Genomic DNA, 17,390 nt, shown 5'->3' with positions numbered 1-17,390 from the left:
GACATCTTGAGTCTTGGAATGAATCTGTGGAAAAGACAGGCAATCTCAGTTTAACTTAGCACAAAACTCTCTGCTTCATCACCCTTGCCTCCTAGACCTTGAATTCAAACTCACAGTTCAGTGGTGGACATCACCTCTGCTTTGTGATGGGGTAATGTGGATCAGCCAGCTGTAATTGCCCAAAGGCACACCCTTATCCCAGCCAGCAGAGGTGGGGTAATGATCTGCTAATTACTTCAAGAGTATCTCAAACATACCTCAGTTACAGGGTAGCAGCTGACATTCACAGCACATTTTGTATTGCACCAGGGTTAGCCCTAGTGTCACCTCATCAGGAAGCAATCTAGTACGCCTTAAACGCTGTCCATCCCTCCTGACTCTGCAGCGGTATTTTATAGGAGGGATCCAACACGAAACAAGGTAACAAAGCTTTGTTTTGCTAATAGGAAGAAGAAAAGTTATTTCCCTTCTCATTACAGCAGCTGACAAATTCGGGTGCTATTTTTGTGGATTTTATTGAGCCTTCTCTTATTTTAGCCTTAAAATTCAGCCTTCAAGACTCCACTTCAGTTCCATGGAACCAAAAATATTTAGAATTGCAGCAATGACAAGTTACCATCTGCATTTACCAAGGATGCATTCGGTAACTTTATAGCAAGCAACAACCAATCTCCAGTATTTATACCCAAACGATCTATTTGCATCCAGAAAGCAGAGCTGCTGTCATGCCTGCGTTGGTAAGAGAGGAGGTTGGGGGAGATGAAAAGACTACGTAGGCAAGAAACTCAGAGCTGCAGCCAAGCCAGCTCCCAGACAGCAGAGAAGACACAGTACTAGAGCCTTCATCAAGCCAACGCTGTCGTGACTCAGGTTCGTTACACTTGGCAAGCCCAGCACGAATCCCAGCCCTGCAGTGACACAAGGTCATTGTCATTTAAAAATAATAGTAATTTTTTTTTTAAAAAGCCCACCAGCCCTTGGTTATAGTGACTCTTGAAGCCTGGGTCCACTGCCCCATGCTTGCTTCTGTCATTGGGCTTTTATTTCATCTACATCCAGAAAAATCCAGCTTTCTTTTAAAGCAAAATGAACAACGTGGGGAGTTGCTTAGCAAGTTAAAAGGAGTGTGTGTTGGCAGCTGGTGAGAAGATACAAAAATTCGTAACTGTGCCAATGCCATGGGGGGAGGAGGAACAGCCAACGCTGCAAAGTCTTCACTGGTTTCAGGAACAGGTATAACAAGAAACTGTAAGACAACTCATATGAGAAAAGGAAGATGAGACATGACTGTACCTTGACAGCAGTGACAACTCTGAACAGTTTATTGCCATTTACAGAGTGATCAGATTTAAAGCTAACCTTAATACATGTTCACCATTCAGTACAAGTATCACTGTTGCCTTGACACAGTGCACTTTCAACACACTGCATTCATCATTAAGGACAGTAAATCTGCACTCTGAAGCTCAGCAGCAAATTATACCACGATCTCCTGATACAATATGCCTAAGGAGTTATTCGCCTGAGCGTGCGGACAACAGATTTAGTTAGCACCTTGCTCCGGAGAAGAAGGGAGGCAAGGGTTAAAGGCCAAAACACAGTTGAAAGCCGAGGAGCATTCACTTGCTCTGGGATATTTCATAGAACACTAATCACTTCATCTGATTTTAATTCCTGACACCAAATCAGCATATAGCTTTTCAAAGGAAATCTTGTCCTAGATTGCAGGGTAATCAATCACAATTAACGTGGAAACAAGCTTTTGCAACACTGTCATGCCTTGTGAACCGAACAGGAAGGCCAAAGAAGGCACTTTAGAAGTATCTTTAAACTACAGGCAGGCAGAACAATTTGGGATAGGTCCGTCGGTTTCTTCTGCGCATCCAAGAGTAGACAGTAGATAGCCAGGCATTTTGCTTCTCCTCCAGAGCAGGAGCTGAATAAGAGTGCTTTTGTATGCCATTTCTGTTATGAACCCTCATCCTGGATTAGCACACTCATCACCTGAAAGTCCCTTCCGCACAAATGTGCCCTATTCCATGGGAGCCACGTTCTGCCCACAGACAGCTAGAAATGACATTTCCAGCCAGGTAACTTTTCGTAAAACCAAAGAAAACTGTTCCAGGTGCAATCCCATGTCCAGAGAGAAAGTATAATCTACTAGTTACAGCATTAACCTTGATTTTGAGAGATACGGCTTTGAGCACCTACTCTGAAGATTTCCCATGCACCCAGCTGCAGGGTGCGGAGGCAAGGAAAGCCTTCTGAGACATGGAGAACTGCTCATACTAGCCTCGCTGGTCTATCACGATAAACTGAAAGACTAGGAGATACTCTGATACTTAAATGCTTCTTATCACAACACTGTTCAATTATCCACACACAATTAAAAAAAAAAAAAAAAAGTTCAAACCTGTTACATGCAGCAGCTGCCCTGAATCTTTTCCAGGGGATCCAAAGCACTACAATTACCACAAGCCCCCCACGCAACAGTAAGCAAATGAGTTTGGGGGGTTTTTTTATTAAAAAAATAAACCCCCCACCCACACAGCTACCCCAGCCTGAAGGGCAGGACTCCAGTACTCCTTAAGACTACTGACACAACACATGCAGCCACAGCACAACAAAAAGGCAGTTTCTGAGAACACGTGATCATGCTCAGCAAACTGGCCTTGAATGGGAAGCCTTTTCCTTGATTAGCCATGCCAGCTCCAAAATCAGAGATACTTAAAAGAAAAAACAAATTTATCAAGTTTTAACTAATTCCAGCACTTCTACCGTTTCAACGTATCTTCTGCACAAAGGTAAGAACTTTTCTTCAAACCATTTCACAAGGAGTATGTCTGAGGGAAGACCACCTCTAGTCTGGCACTGGTTTAATTATTTACATACAGTTAATGAATACCAGATTCTCCTCCTAAGCTTGTACAGGGTGCATAGTCCTAGTCATTTGGACTTTAAATCCATCATCAGACTATTATGAAGTACAAAACTCTAAACAAGCCTACAGGAAGAATCCCATACAGAGAAGTATAGAGTGAGCCCGGTCAGCTCCAGAATCCTGGAAGAAGTTCAGGTGACAAAGCAGGACAGTCCAATCCCTTCAACGCAATCCCCAGCGACCACAGTAATCTGGAAGTAAAGGGAGACATTTTGTGATTTAACTAGCAAGTTTATCTCCAGGAAACAGGGGACAGGCAGAGAGTCATGCATTTAAAAACTGGTTACCATACACTTTTGCCTGTTTTCCATACCTAGAGAGACTAGGACAAGAGATACTCAATTAAGATGATCTGAGTTGAAATATTTTTCCTAACGTCCAATGCTAAGGGTAGCAAAGCACTGAAACAGACTGAGGCAGCTCCATCGCATTCATCGCTGTCTGCCCTGTTCTCAGGTATAGCTGATCCTGCCCTGAAGCAGGACAGCAGGCTACATGACCTTTCAAATTCAGATCCAGACCTCTGTTCAACAAGAAAAATATAGTCACCTACAAATACAATGCAGGCAACAAACCAACAGCAAGATTTTACAGGCAGCGCAGACTACAATGCACATTCTCCCCACCAAAAAAAAAACCAAAAAAAACCAAACCAAAATCAGTGCCACAAACCCAGAACAGAATGGCTATTTTCAGAGCAGGTACCCCTCCCTCTTCTGTGCCTCATGCTTCTCAGACCGTATTCACACTGCTGAAACTACTGCTCTGGACACTAATAGTGTTAAGAAAGTACAAACTCACTGTCGACAATTTGAGTTGGCTGTATTATGCACTGGTCTGAGCGTATCCTAAATTTCAGCCCTGGCCGGGGCAGAGCAGGTCTCCCACCACAGCATCTAGAGGTGTAGCTGCAGCTGTAACTGTGGCCCGAGCACAGGTTTTAAAACATTCCTGTTCAGTTATTCACAGGCAGGGTGCCAGAACGGTGCTGACATCAGAAGGGAAATGGTAATTTTCAGGGTTTCTCTTAGTCAAACCTGAATGAAATTTCACAAGTGAGTGGAAGGGGGGGGAAAGTACTTGTTTAACCCAGTAATTGTCCCCAGGGGGAAATTCCAGAGTCCTCCGAAATTCAAGAATTTCTCTTTGAGAAGAGTTGCAGAATCTCTCAGGATGGAAAGTCACAGCTACCTTAGACCACGGTCAGACATCAGTGACCATCAAAATGCCCTCTCCTCCCGGCCACGTCCAGGATGTCACCATCACATCCCACCAAAAAGGCAGATGCGTTCTTCAGTCCCCTCTGGTTCCCCACACAGTCAAATGCACCCACAAAACACAGGGCAAGCCCACAGCAGGAACGAGCAGCAGGGGTCTGCTCCACACAGAGGGGATACTGGCTGTGTCAGGGTCCCCCACAGCTTCTCTAGAAACTACTCTCCATGTCTAACTTGCAGCTTCTTGGGACAGTTCAGGCATAATATTAATTATCCAGGAGCAAAAGGAAGTTACTTAAGTTTAAAAAAAGGGGGGAAAAAATAAAAGAAAAAGTTAGCAGCAATTTAATTTGTCTTTGAAAGGGTTTCAATTACTATAGCTAACTTAAGGAAATAATGACATGCTGGTTATCGCATGAAATGCCAATAACTGTAATGGAGCAGTAGCTTTTTCAGAGTTATTTACACAAACTGATTTTTCATGGGAATTTCATAGGAATTAACACACTATGTTCACTCTCTCACTCTGCCATAAAGAAATTTCTTTACCATGAGTATTTACAGAATGAACCGATCCCCTTCTATTTGCTCCTACCCACTTCTGTCCTTTATTCTCTCCCCCAAATAAACATGAACATGATTAGAAATTAGATTCTGCTACAGTTATCATTTTACTCTGAACACATAAAGCAAAAAAATTATTTGCTGAGAAATTCTGAAGTAGCTCTTATTAAGTTTACCTATCATTATGTAGCATCCTTTACATTTCACTACAGAAAGCTCATGCCCACATTGTGTAAATACTTACTGAGCTGTCACTTAAAACTCAGAAATACTCCAGAAAGAACACCGTGGCAAACCTGGAAATGCTCTTCTCGATGTAGTCCAAAAAAAATCAAAAATGCTCAGGTTGCATGACTGAACTGCTGAGTTATAACACTGGGAGTGCAGGTGCACAGAAGAAGAGTAAGAAATGGGAACCCCTCCCTCATCCATATGTTAATACATAATATCATCTGATTAAGACACTACAGGAACTGGTAAAATATGTACATGAGCTCAGTCCTGACAGAAGCAGCTCCTCCTGTTCCAGCCCTGCTTCTTTCATTCTACGAGCCTCTGAGGGCAGGCTTGGGTGCTGCTTCTTTAAGTGCAGAACTCCATTAAAAGGGTCTTAACAATATATTCAGCTACAACTATATACTAGGGAGGAAAAATAGTCTCACACTTAAGACTCAGAAGACCTATATTCCACTCTCTGCCCTGTCCCAGCCCTAGTGCCTCACCTTGGCAAGTTCCCACATCAGCATCTCAGCTACTTCCTCTGAAAAAGTCATTGTAAGAACTTAAGACCTTGCGTTCCTCCTCTACATACCAGGGTGAAACAAAAGACTGCCTGAAACCTAGTTTCTACAGAATTTCAGCCTTAAGAATGATACACTCAGTACAGCAGAGATGACATCGAATTTATGATTGGAATTTTACTAGAATCAATTTATAAACACAGCATGGTCTTCCTGAGCCCACAGAAAGTACACACAGTCTCTCTTCAGGTGACCAACTTCTCTGCTTTTCCAGCCACTAAAACAAAAAACAAAAAGGCATCAAGTCCTCTCATGTCATCCAGGAACAGGCGGACAGCAGGGACCCAGACAGAATGCATGTCAGTTTTGGTCCAGCGTGCCAAAGAAAACTGCTTTTTTCCTCCAATCCCACCTGTCATTCACTTCTAACTGGAGATTTATGGCTCTGGCTAACAGACTTCCAGTATAGTTTTACCACTGCACATGCATAACCTCCGGATAAATTAAAGGTTGAACTTCTTGAAATCAGCACATGACAGAAAACTTTTGCAGGACTTCTCAAAAACATTTTTTTCCCAAGAAAAATGTTTCCTTTATTTTTTTCCACCAGAACAAAAGGGGAGGTATTATTTGGCATCCTTACTGATGGTTTAAGGACCCTTCCAGAAGAAAAAGCAAGCAGCTGTAACAGCAATGCTAAATACTGACAAGCTTATCTTTTTCATTTCCCCCTCCCACCCCACCCCCCGCAATTACGCTTGCCTGCCTTCGGTTTCTGCTTTGCTACTGCTGCTACTTGAGAGTTTCAAACATTCTTGGCAGGAATTGGGCAATGGCATGCTGATGAGCTTTTCCCCAGAGCAATCCATCACACAGGAGTTGCAATTCAAAAAAGAAATCAAACTGACTAGACAAAGAATTTCAAATACACAGAGTAAAAACGGGAAAGGGCATCTTTCTCCTCTAATATTTTAATTACTGAGATCACAGATTCAGATTCATAGGGTAAAAACTGGATTTCCAAGTTGGTGGTGTTCCTTTGAAAAGAGTAGGAAGAAAAATGGTGGAAAAGTCGCATATGAGGTAACAGATAAACAGCTGCACTATTTAGCCTAATTTTAGACATTGGTTTCTCTCTGAAGGAAAGCTGCTGGGTTTTTTAAAACAGTCTTCACCCAAGACCCTTAATAGGGTCTCGTGTAATACTTCTGTAACATAGTATTCATTGACCAGCGTTCTCAAATAAGACTACAGAAAAAAACCAAAGTATTTTGAACATACCAAGCTTACAAGAACAGTAAGACACAGGTACATGACAAAACATTCGACTCTCACGCTTCCCCCAGCCCCAGTTTCTAGTATTATTTAAGAACAGGGAAGAGGTTCTGCCTGTTTGTTGAGCAGTCGCTTCAGGAAACATAAGTTGTAGCAGGTAAAAGTAATTAAACTGGACAGTTTTAGCAAACCAAGTATTCTAGCTAAAAAAAAAAAAAAAAAGCCCGAAAGTCAAACATATAACCTTCCAGAAATCATGTTTCTGTCTTGCAACCAACAAACATGATTACAAGAGACACCATATGGAGAAACCCTCCCCTAGCCCAGATAATAAATAAGGATTGACAGAGCTTTTCATTTATACTTCGTAAAAGACAGGTAGGCAAGCCTTGCTAACCCCATTTCACCAAGAAAAAAAAATACTACAGAACAATCATGTGGTTTGTCCTGGGTTTCCCAGTAAACTGGTGGTGATAAGGGCAGGGAAAAAAAGCTCCAACTGAGAGTCAGAACTGAGGTTTACTGTCCTGTACCCTACACATATCCTGCCTAGAAACATTGGTCACCTCAAAACCAAACATGAAGGAAATGGCATTTCAGAAAACAAAGAGATTTTAAGAGAATGAGGCAACCCCTAGTTTACTTCAGACTAGTGCAGACTATTCTAAAAGGTAAGCCAGCAAAAACTTCAGTATCCACACCAGAAACAACTAGATCTTAACAACAAAATTAAACTAGCACAATTTTCCTACTTTTTCTAAAACAGACAAGGCCTAAAATCGCTCATTCGGAGGCGAACCCTACCCCAGAAAAAGAAGATGTACCACTCTCCTTTTTGTTGGAAAGATCTAGTGCTTGCTACACCTTGCGAGCAATTCAAGGGCTCCTAACATTACAATGCTAAGCAAGGAAAAACCCTGCGACACAAGCCAACAGGAGCCAGGTCTCAATTTCCGATTCCAAGATATCGCAGCTCATTGGCAGCACAGAGCCATTTGGTGCCAATTTAGTTTAAAAAACATATTTCCAACAACATTTTTCATGCCTCACTTGCTACTAAAGTTGAGATCTAAGTCAACAAAAAATAGCTACTGTATGGCAACAGGCCCAAAAGCATTTTTTTATTAACATACGATTTTTAAACTGCCTTCACTGAACTTACAATAAAGGCCTAGAGATGTCAGTGCACCTATGGGGAGGTTATCCAAGATGTCAATGTTTAATGCGATCCAAAGACATCTCCCGTTACAGGAGATGTCGTTTGTTGTAGCAAAAGCATGTACCACAAGAAATGCCCATCTATTAAAAGGAGGGAAGTCCTTTCTCTTAAGCAGTTTCCTTTAAGTCCCAAGACACTGGGAAAGCCAGCATATTATTAAGAACTGCTACATACTCTGAGGGCAAGGGGGGGTGGAAACAAATACATGGTAGAGCTGGAAAAATTGAAAACTAAGATCCCTGGCCTGGTTTCTTACAAGTCATTCCCACAGAAAACCACAGATTTCTCATCCCACACACTGTAAAACAGCCATTCTGATCTCTTGATTCTACTCCACATTTCCCAGCTATAGAGATCATCAGGAAAAAAAAAAACACAAAGTCCTCTATTGCAGTCCCAACAAACGCGGAGCACGCCTGCCTTCACAGGGGCTCCTGCTCAGCACCACCTTCCTGGGACCGGCCAGCAAGCAAAGGTGTCTGTGAGGGCTACAGACCGGAGTCCACCTCTGTGCAAGTGACTATACTCTCATTTTATTACAGGAAATATTCCACCCAAACAACTTTCACAACAGAAATTACTTTGCCTTTCTTGATGAGCGATGAAACTATCCCTATGGCATCATCCATAAATCCTAAAAAGCATCAAGAATTAAAGGTATTTCTCTTTTCTACATAGTCCTGCTTCCCATCCCCAAAACGTCAGGTTTACTATCCCAAGGATTCCCAAGCGGAAGAACCCCACACTCTTCCCACATCATCTTCTCCGAGCCTGCACCAAGAGACACTTCCCTTTCTAGTGTTTGGTCAGAGGAATTACATTCTCCTCTCGCTCTCCCAGAGTTTCTCAGGAGTTAGGTGGCAACTACCCACTCTGTTCATCACTGTACAAGACACAGAAAAGACACAAAGTTTTAAATTCTCCCATTCTAGGAAATTTAACAGAATACACAGTGAAAGGAGGCTGCAATTTAGGGCTGGAGGATTATTATTAGTCAACCATTTCTTGTGGGCAGCACCGATGACATGTGGAAGCTTTTTTCCTCATACTAGATATGTCTGTTCTTTTCTTTTTCCAGCAGAAAAAAAAAAGTGGAATTGTCAGTTTGAGTCCAGTAATCCTTGGCACAAAAAGGATGTGGGGGGATTCATTTGGCTATCAGGATGGGGGGGGCTGTTGGTTTACTTTTTATTTATTCTATTTGTACTACCTAAAGTTCAACTAATTTTCAGAACAACTCTGCATTAATAATGCCAGTGGATGGGACTAGTTACTCAGGTATTATTAATACACTCTATCTCAGCAGCTCGTGGAATCAAGTTAAACTCATTTTCCAAGATGAAATAAGCCGCTTTTACAAATTCATATCAGAATACTGACAGAGGTACACTTTTGTCAGGTATGTGCTGTAGTAAAATACCTGCTTGAAAAGTTCAATCTGACACCATATTTTAGCACACATTTTATCTAAATTGAAATTTGTCAGGATACAAAAAGTACCTTCAAGTAAACACACTCACGTCTGTGACATTTGTCCGAACGTATCGCAGCTACACATGAACATATTCCTGGGAAGCTGAAATCTTCACTGAGGATAATCGAATACTCGCTACCAGTCACCATAGGACAGTTTGATGACCACAGCAGAGATAAGATCCACTCTCTCAGAGAGCACTACTTCAATCTGACAGAAAAGACAATTAAGTAATTCAAGACACTGAAGGAGACATTGCCTTCGGTAATCAAGGAACAAAAATTAAGCAGTTTTCAGAGCGACACAAGAGAAGTACTGAGCAAGAAGGGAAACTCTGGAGGCTGCATGTCGCACTACGCGGTATCAAATGTCTCCGACCCAGGGCCTGAAGTTAGAGCAAAGTACGCAGAATGAAAAGGGAAGTCTGTCAGTTCTGCACGAGGCCACAACAGGCCCTGGAGATGCGTGTCTAAACACAGAACGTAAGCTGGTTTTCATCAAGGTTTCCCGATATTAGATACCAGCACCTCTTTTCCTGGTATCTAAAATGTCTGATGCGTATGCTGTACTGCTTTCTCCCCTGCATGTTTTCTGGTCATCCATATTTCCAGCAAACAGGTAATTCTACACATACAACGATAAACATAATTCTCAGGCTAGTTTTTCCTATTTTTGCTCCTCTGAAAAGCCAAGAGTTGTGACACTGTTGAAGCTGACCACAATCAGCATCTCAATGTCTGTAATAAGTCCCTTTATTTTTGGGGGGGGGAAGGAGACACATCAGCGCTTATTGAAAATAAAAGTCAGAATGTGCCCTGAGACACACAGCTAGAGGGTCAGGCCCGTCCTATATTAAAGCTCTATTGAACGTAAATTGATAATTCACCATTTTCGGTGCTTCAGCGACAAGTTTGGTTTTGATTGTTTTGTTGTTTGTTGGTGTTTTTTTTTTCTTCTTAAGGCTGTAACATACGCCAGAAACCCCCACATTCCCCATCCAATAAAGAATCCAAACAGCCCCAGTTTTGAAAAGGGCCAAAATTAGCCAGGAACAAACGCATCCTCAGAGCCATCAAAGAAATCATTTATACTAAAGGGAAAGTCACATAACCAAAATAAACAGCAAGCCCATTGTGCAGAGCAGCCCTGCCACTGTTCCGACAACACAGACTCTATTCCAGGCTGCATAAAACATCACAAGCAAAATAAACCCAAGGTACAAACAAAATGCCATCGCCTCCTCTTTTGTTTCAGGCACAATGCAACAAGGGCAGGCTGTCTGGGGCTCCGCTCCCGCCGATGCGGGGCTGCCACCCAACCGCCTCAAGGTCACGGCCGGTTCCGGCGAGGGGGGACGAGGAGGCAGCGAGTGAAGCGGCAGGGCTGCCGTGGGTCCGGGGCTGGCAGAAAAGCCGAGTGTAAAAGTTTATGAGCTCATCAGGATTGTTGTACCATTACATCAGAGGCAATTATAAATGGCCAAGAGCAGGAGATGGGGAGCCAATCAGATCACAGATAGGATGTCAACCTAAGACCAACTGTCTCCTGGCTTTGACAGAAGGATTTTACCTCCATAATTCAAATCCCAAACCAAAGCGATCTTGCACTTACTGCTCCCATCGCCGAGCTGTTTACCAAGCGCTCCCAGCCACAGGCCCCGGCCGACGGCCCGACGGGCCGCCCCACGGGGAAGATGGCCCCGTCCGGCCCGGCCGAGCCGCGGCCGCCCGGGCGGACCTCGCCGGTCCCCGCCGAGGGGTGCGGGCCCCCCCCGGGGCGGGGGCCGGCGCGGCCGCCGAGGGGAGCCGGGCAGCGGGGCCGGGGCGGCGGCGCGGATGGCGGCGGCGCCGCCGCCGGGGCCACGCGTTGGCCCGGGCGGGCCCGCCCGCAAGCCCTGGGCCCCCCGCGCCCGGCCTCCCCTGCTCCTCGCCGCCCTCCGCCGGGGGCGGCCGAGCCGCTTCCCCCGCCGGAGCCCCCGGAGCGGGCCGGGGCGGCGGGGAGGACGGCGGCCGCTCGCCGGGAGCCTCGCACAAAAGGCTGGGGAGGGAGGAAGGGAAGGCGGCGAGGCAGCCATTTTAGAGCGAGCGAGCAGGCACAGACAATGGCAGCTCCCCGGCAGCGCCGGCCCGGCGGGGGGAACCGCGGGAGCGGCGCCGTCCCCCCGCCCCGGGCCCCTCGCCCCCCGCCGCCGCCCCCGGCCCGTCCCGGCCCCGGTCCCGGTCCCGGCCCGGCCCGGTCCCGGCCCGTCCGTCCGTCCGTCCCCCCCCCCCACCCCGGCGCGCCGCCCGCCCGCCCCACGCGGCCCCGCCGTTACCTGCTGGCTCCTGCCGAGGGTCTGTCCTCCGCCGCCGCCGCCGCTGCTCCCGGGGCTCATGGGCGCGTGGTGGCTCCTCGGCGGGGCCCCGCCGGACGCCGCGGCCCAGCCCTGGCTGTTGCCCCCGCCGTACTGCGAGACCATCTCCGCTGCGGCCGGGCCCTTGGCGGCGGCTCCCCCGTCCTGCGGCCCGCCGCTATAGTCGCCCCCGGGGTACCCCTGGTAGCCGCGGGCGGAGCTGGGGGAGGTGAGGAGCTGGTTGAGGGTGGGGGTGGCCGTGGGCTGCGGGGTGGCGCCCCCTCCTCCTGCGCCGCCGGCGGCCGAGGGCCCCATGACCCCGAAGCGCTGCTGCTGGAAGGCGGCGGCGGCGGCGGCGGGGGACTTGGCGCCGGCGGCCGCCGGAGCGGAGCTCTGCGCGCTGCCCCGGGGGGAGCTCAGGGCGTAGGCCTGGGGGGGAGGCGGGTAGGAGCCGGCGCTGCGCCCGGCCCCGGCCGCATAGTAGGAGTTGTACTGGTGGTTGGGGAAGCCGTGCTCGGCGCCGCCGTGCGAGTTCTGGGGAGGGGGCGGCCCCGCGGGGGCTCCCGCCGGCCCCGGGTAGGACTGCTCCAGGCCCCCGCTCTGCAGCGCTGCCATGCCAGGGCTTTGTTGTCCGCCATGTTGGTGGAAGGCAGCGGCGGCGGCCGCAGCGGCGGCGGCGGCGGCGGCAGCAGCCTGGGCGCCCCGGCCGTAGGGCTGCCCGAAGCCGTAGGCTGGCGGGGGCAAGGCGGCCGGGTGGGAAGGGGGAGGCTGCTGCGGCGGCTGCTGCTGCTGCGGCGCCCCCACCCCGTCGCTGCTGCCGCCGCCACCGGGCGGCTCCGGGAGGTTATTGTTCAGGGTGGCGGCGGCAGCGGCGGGCCTGGGGCCCGGGTTCCCGTTCGAGCTCTTCAGGTCGGACTCGGCCCCTGCGCCCCCTCCGTTGCTCTCGGCCCCGTCCTGCAGCTCCTTCCCCGTGGGGCCCTCGCTCTCCGCCTGCTTCTCGCCGCCGCCGCGCTCCGCCGCCGCCTCACCCCCCGCCTCCTCCGGGGGACAATCCCGCTGCTGCGCCTCCGCTTTCTTCAGCTCGGATGGAGCCGGGGCGCCCAGGCTGCTGGCGGCGGCGGGGGCGACCTGAGCGGCCATGATCCCCCCCCCCTCCCCACCCAGCCACCCCCCCCCGGACCGGTCCCCCCCCCCCCCCGAGCTGCTCCCTGCCTGGCCGGCCGGCGTGAGGCCTCGCTGCTCTGCTGCTCCCCGCTCAGGCGGCGGCGGGCTCTTCAGGGCAGCGGGGGCTCATTCCCCCCCGGCCTGGTTGGCGAGGCGGGGAGGGCTCCGCTGGGCTGGGCTTCCCGGGGCCTGGCCCCGCTGTACCTCCTCGGTTGCAGCCGGCGGAGAAAGGGGAGGAGGAGGGAGTGGGGGGGAAGGAGGAGGGGGGGGGGGGGACCCGGGACGGGGCTCCCGGTGCGGGAGAGGCGGGAGGGAGGGAGGGGGGGACACGGCGGGCGGGCGGGCGCCGTCCCCGGAGCCGGGCCGAGCGGCGGCGGGGCCGGGCTGGGCGAGCCGCGCGGCAGCTCCCGACTCTGGTCCGCCGAGTGGGGCTCACTCCGACACGAGGCTCAGCACTGCCATTTTACCCAGCGCCGCGGCCGCCTGCCAAACCCGGAGCGGAGCGGAGCGCGGCCCGGACGGGAGCCTCCCCCCCGTCACAAAGGAGGAGCGGGCCGGCCCCGGCCGCTGGCGGCTCGGCGCGGCGGAGGCTGCCGCACGCAAAACCCGCAGCGGATCCGCGGAGCCGAGCCCTGCCCGGCCGCCGAGCCCCGCGCCGCGCCGGGCCGGGCGGGGGCAGCGGCAGCGGCAGCGGCCCGGGGCTGGGAACCCGAGCGAACCGCGGGGGAGCGGGCAGCGCGGGCGGGGCGGCGGGCAGCGGCCCGGCGCCGCTCGGGGTGAGGGGGCGGCCTCCCTTACCTTGCCGGGGCGCTTCCCAGGGCAGCGAGGCGACGTCCTCCGGCCGGAGTCCCCCCGGGAGAGCGGCGAGGGCGCAGGGCCGCCTTGCCGGCCGCCGGCTCTGGGGTTTCGGCGGCGAGACGGCCCGTGGGTTAACGAAGCGCCTCTTCTTTGTCCCTAGAAATTCCATTTAGAATTAGCCTTTGCAAACTGTTAGCGGTTGTCATTTCCTCTCCGCCGGTTGTGTCCCTCTGGAAAAGGTGCTGGCGGCACGCCAGAACTGTAACGGCACACATGGACAGACGTCCAAGAAAGTCCGGTTCCCGCTGCTGCCAAAGTGAGGGCAGTGGGCGCTGAACCAGGAACTCCCTCGGGGCGGCTGGATGGGGAGAACCAAAACCACCTGAACGTGTCTAGACACAACACGTTGAGCAACGGGACGGGATGCTCTGGCAATCGCAGAGGGTTATGCGGTGCTGAAGCTCCCCAACCGTCAAGGGGTGAACTGAGAATTGGGCCGTTGTTCTTCTGCAACCGTTTCAGACCCAGATTCCCACCTCCTCCGTCCCCGCAGCCTCTCCCAGAGCAGGAAGAGGAAGGAGAGAAACGTACCTGGAACTCCGTCCCGGACACGGCCTGTCCTATGCCAGCAGGTTCTGTAGCTGCGTATTTTACTTCAGATGGTATGGGTCTGCAGCAGAGCATGGAAGGTACAAAAAGATAAGTTATTAGATTATAAAAACCAAGCACTCAGAAATTAGGACACAGTTGCCTAGTAAAAATGGTGGTCATGGTACGGTGTAGATCTGGGTCCCACATACTGAATATGGGCAGGTGTCTCCTCTGGAATATGGAAATATTTGGAAAAGTGAAGTTTAAGTAAATACAACTTTAAGGAGAGGGGAAACATCAGAAAACAATGGGTGGGGAGTCAAAAGACACTTTTGAGGTCTGAGGCTGCCATTTTAGAACATCACCTCACAACAAAAAACAGGGCAGCAGTAGCCTCGATTACCAGCTGTACAGTGAAAAAAGCACCGGGCTCAGCCCAAGTCTAACAATCAACAGGACACACCACAAGAAATCCCGTTTGAACAACACTGATGTCAGTGGGGAAACTTGAGTCCAGAGCAAGAGGCAAGGCAGTGCGTAGAAGGACTGAATCACTGCCAACACTGTATGCCTGTTATGGATGAATTGAAGATTTCGGTGTCTCCTGCTGTCAACTCAACCCTCACACTCATTATAAAACTTACAATATAAAATATTTATCATCTAGAATGCAGGTGGCGGAACAAAGGGGTTTATGCCAAAGCTGGAAAGTGGGAGGGGAGGCGGGACAGGGCAATAAATAGCAAAATTTTAAATGTATTCTAGAGCAATAAAGTGCCCTGCAGGCTCCCGAACAAAGCTCTGCCATTTTCCAGTCTTTACAGTTGACTGTGCAACACAGAGCAGATTCCGTCTCAGCGAATTGGCCAGTTGGTCTTTCTCCACAGCTGTAAATAAACTACTAGAAACCAAACGGTAATAAATGATGACATTGGTATTGTGATAGTACTCAAAGGCCTTCATGAAGGTTGGAGTCCCAGTGCGGTTCTTCAGTCTCACAGGGGAGGCTCTGTGGCTTTACTCATATCTGTGTGGACTACAGAGCAGCAAAACCAGCAAGATACTCTTCTTCAGAAGAGTTTGAAAACTGTGGAACATGCTAGAACAAAAAGTTGATCTACATGCTCTCTTCAGAGGAGCCTCTGTTACTTGATCAAACCCTGGGTTCTAGGAAGACAAAGAAGCAGGGGGGGAAACTCCTTCAACACATCAGGCTAGACTCTCACAAGTGAGGCCCAGTGGCTTTGTTAATGTCTATGGTGGGCTATAGTGCAATACAGCACCAAAACACTCTTCTTCAGATGTTTCATTTATGCTAAACTTAAAAAAAAACCAAACCTAAACTGCAGAGAATTCTGCCATTGAATCCCAGAACCATCTCAGGCAACCATCTCCCCAACTCCAAAGCTACAGTCTACTTCAGGAAGCAAAGCCCCCCAGTCTAACTGAGCACCACCAAAAGTTCAACGACTACGGTTCAGGAGCTTAGGTTGCAGCTCAGGTGCGTCCAGGTAAAGACCCTGTGCTCACAACCTCTCTCTACATGTGTCAATCTTTTGGAATCTTCTTCAAAGAGCGCTATGGCAGACTATGAAACCTGGTGTTGATTGTAATGTGAAAAGCAGACTGGATTCCCCAGCCACCCACACAATAAGGAGACACTCACTTTACCAAATGTCTGTGAAAGCTGAAGCAGATTTTGAATATGCCTCATCAATGAGGCCCTGGCACTTTATTAAATATTAAGGCATTTGATGAAATTCCAACTATGGGGTTTGGGAAGCAGATGACAGTACAGCTCTTAACAACATTTCCACCTAATAGCTGAAAATTCTCCCGCCAGTCATGTCATCCCGTGTTGTAACTACCATCTTCCCGGCTCTGCAGAACCGGACAAGACTTTTCATTGCAACACATCAACAGTCTTTTCTCAGCCTGAGCAATCCCTGCTAAGTAGCATGCAGCAGTCCTCCTTTCCCCATCTCCCTAAGTGCTGAGCACGCTTTCCTCCACAACAGGCTCAGCCCCTGGCTGCTCAGATAGGCTGGGGAACCAGCTCTGCGCTCTCACATGGCACTGCAGGCCACCACCACTAGGCTGGCTCCTCCTGAGTGGAAGTCTCCTTCATGAAGGTGGCCATGCCATTTAACCCAACACTAAGGCAGTTTAGGAAACCTGGTCTAGATTAGAGTACTAGAAACAGGAGTAGTGTCTTCCCCCCCCCCCAAGAAAAAAAAAAGGCTCTGCCAACTGTGTGATGGCAAATATGGACTGAATCGTTGACATGGAAACCGGACTAAAGTCAGCCGCGCTCCCTCACGCTCACACACACACAAGTTATCATTATCCCCAGCCTTTCAACTTGCTACAAACGTGGACTGGATTCTTACTTCAGGAATTGGGTAGAGTTTCTATAATAAACTATTAACTAGCGCAACTAAGCTAGAATGAAATGAGCTGAGAAGCAATTAATATAGTTGGGTGAAGAAGGATGCTCTTCCATTTTACTGAAAGGCACAGTATGCTGAGATATGCAGACTGGACCCAAGAACAAGAGACCCATCTATTATAATTCATGGAGCACGCTGTAAAATATGGAATGGAGTGGGGGAAGGTTATCTACTGTACCTCAGCTTATCTGAGAGTAGTTTTGCTAAAGAAAATTACATTTCCTGTAAATATGTTTATATTTGCCCAGCCCATGCCTTCCAGTATTTTAGCCACTGTCGTATCTAGGTTAAGCGCTCTCGTTGCAGCTTCATAACCACTAATATTAATTTGAATTATTTGTTTGCTGTGAGTGGCTAACATGCTGGGCGTTGTGCAAGACAATGCTTATTTATCCTCTTAAAAAAATGTCAAGATATTGTATAAAATCCCTCTCCAGCGCTGACACAATGGCACAGGGGCAGGCAGCGAGAGAGCTCTACGCTGCCAACTGAAGTGGAGTTTCAGCAGAAGGTAACTCTGTCAGTTTGCTGAACGCAGCAGCACAGCTCAAAGGCAGGAGTGGATTGTACACGGGATTTTGCCGCTTCCCACCGAGCGAGCACCGCAGGTTACAAAGGGAAGGGA

At 49.5% G+C, this 17,390-nt stretch overlaps 1 protein-coding gene across 2 annotated transcripts in view; it reads right to left on the bottom strand.

Annotated features, from left to right (window-relative positions):
- The window catches only part of ARID1A (AT-rich interaction domain 1A), a 61,545-nt gene extending 48,397 nt beyond the window's left edge, over positions 1 to 13,148 (bottom strand). The window contains exons 1-2 of one of the 2 annotated variants that reach the window (XM_075047538.1): positions 12,975 to 13,148; positions 11,745 to 11,982 (exon numbers count right to left, since the gene is read on the bottom strand). In XM_075047538.1, coding sequence (XP_074903639.1) covers positions 11,745 to 11,888 — 144 coding nt within the window. In that variant the 5' untranslated portion in view covers positions 11,889 to 11,982; positions 12,975 to 13,148. Of the gene's footprint in view, positions 1 to 11,744; positions 12,939 to 12,974 lie in introns of those variants that run through there. The other variant, XM_075047537.1, reaches the window with a different exon arrangement.
- Between the last annotated feature and the right edge of the window lie 4,242 nt (positions 13,149 to 17,390).

Source organism: Buteo buteo, chromosome 16 (genome assembly GCF_964188355.1).
Source record: "Buteo buteo chromosome 16, bButBut1.hap1.1, whole genome shotgun sequence".
Classification (NCBI taxonomy): domain Eukaryota; kingdom Metazoa; phylum Chordata; class Aves; order Accipitriformes; family Accipitridae; genus Buteo; species Buteo buteo.
This window is presented reverse-complemented; position numbering and strand designations above follow the sequence as displayed.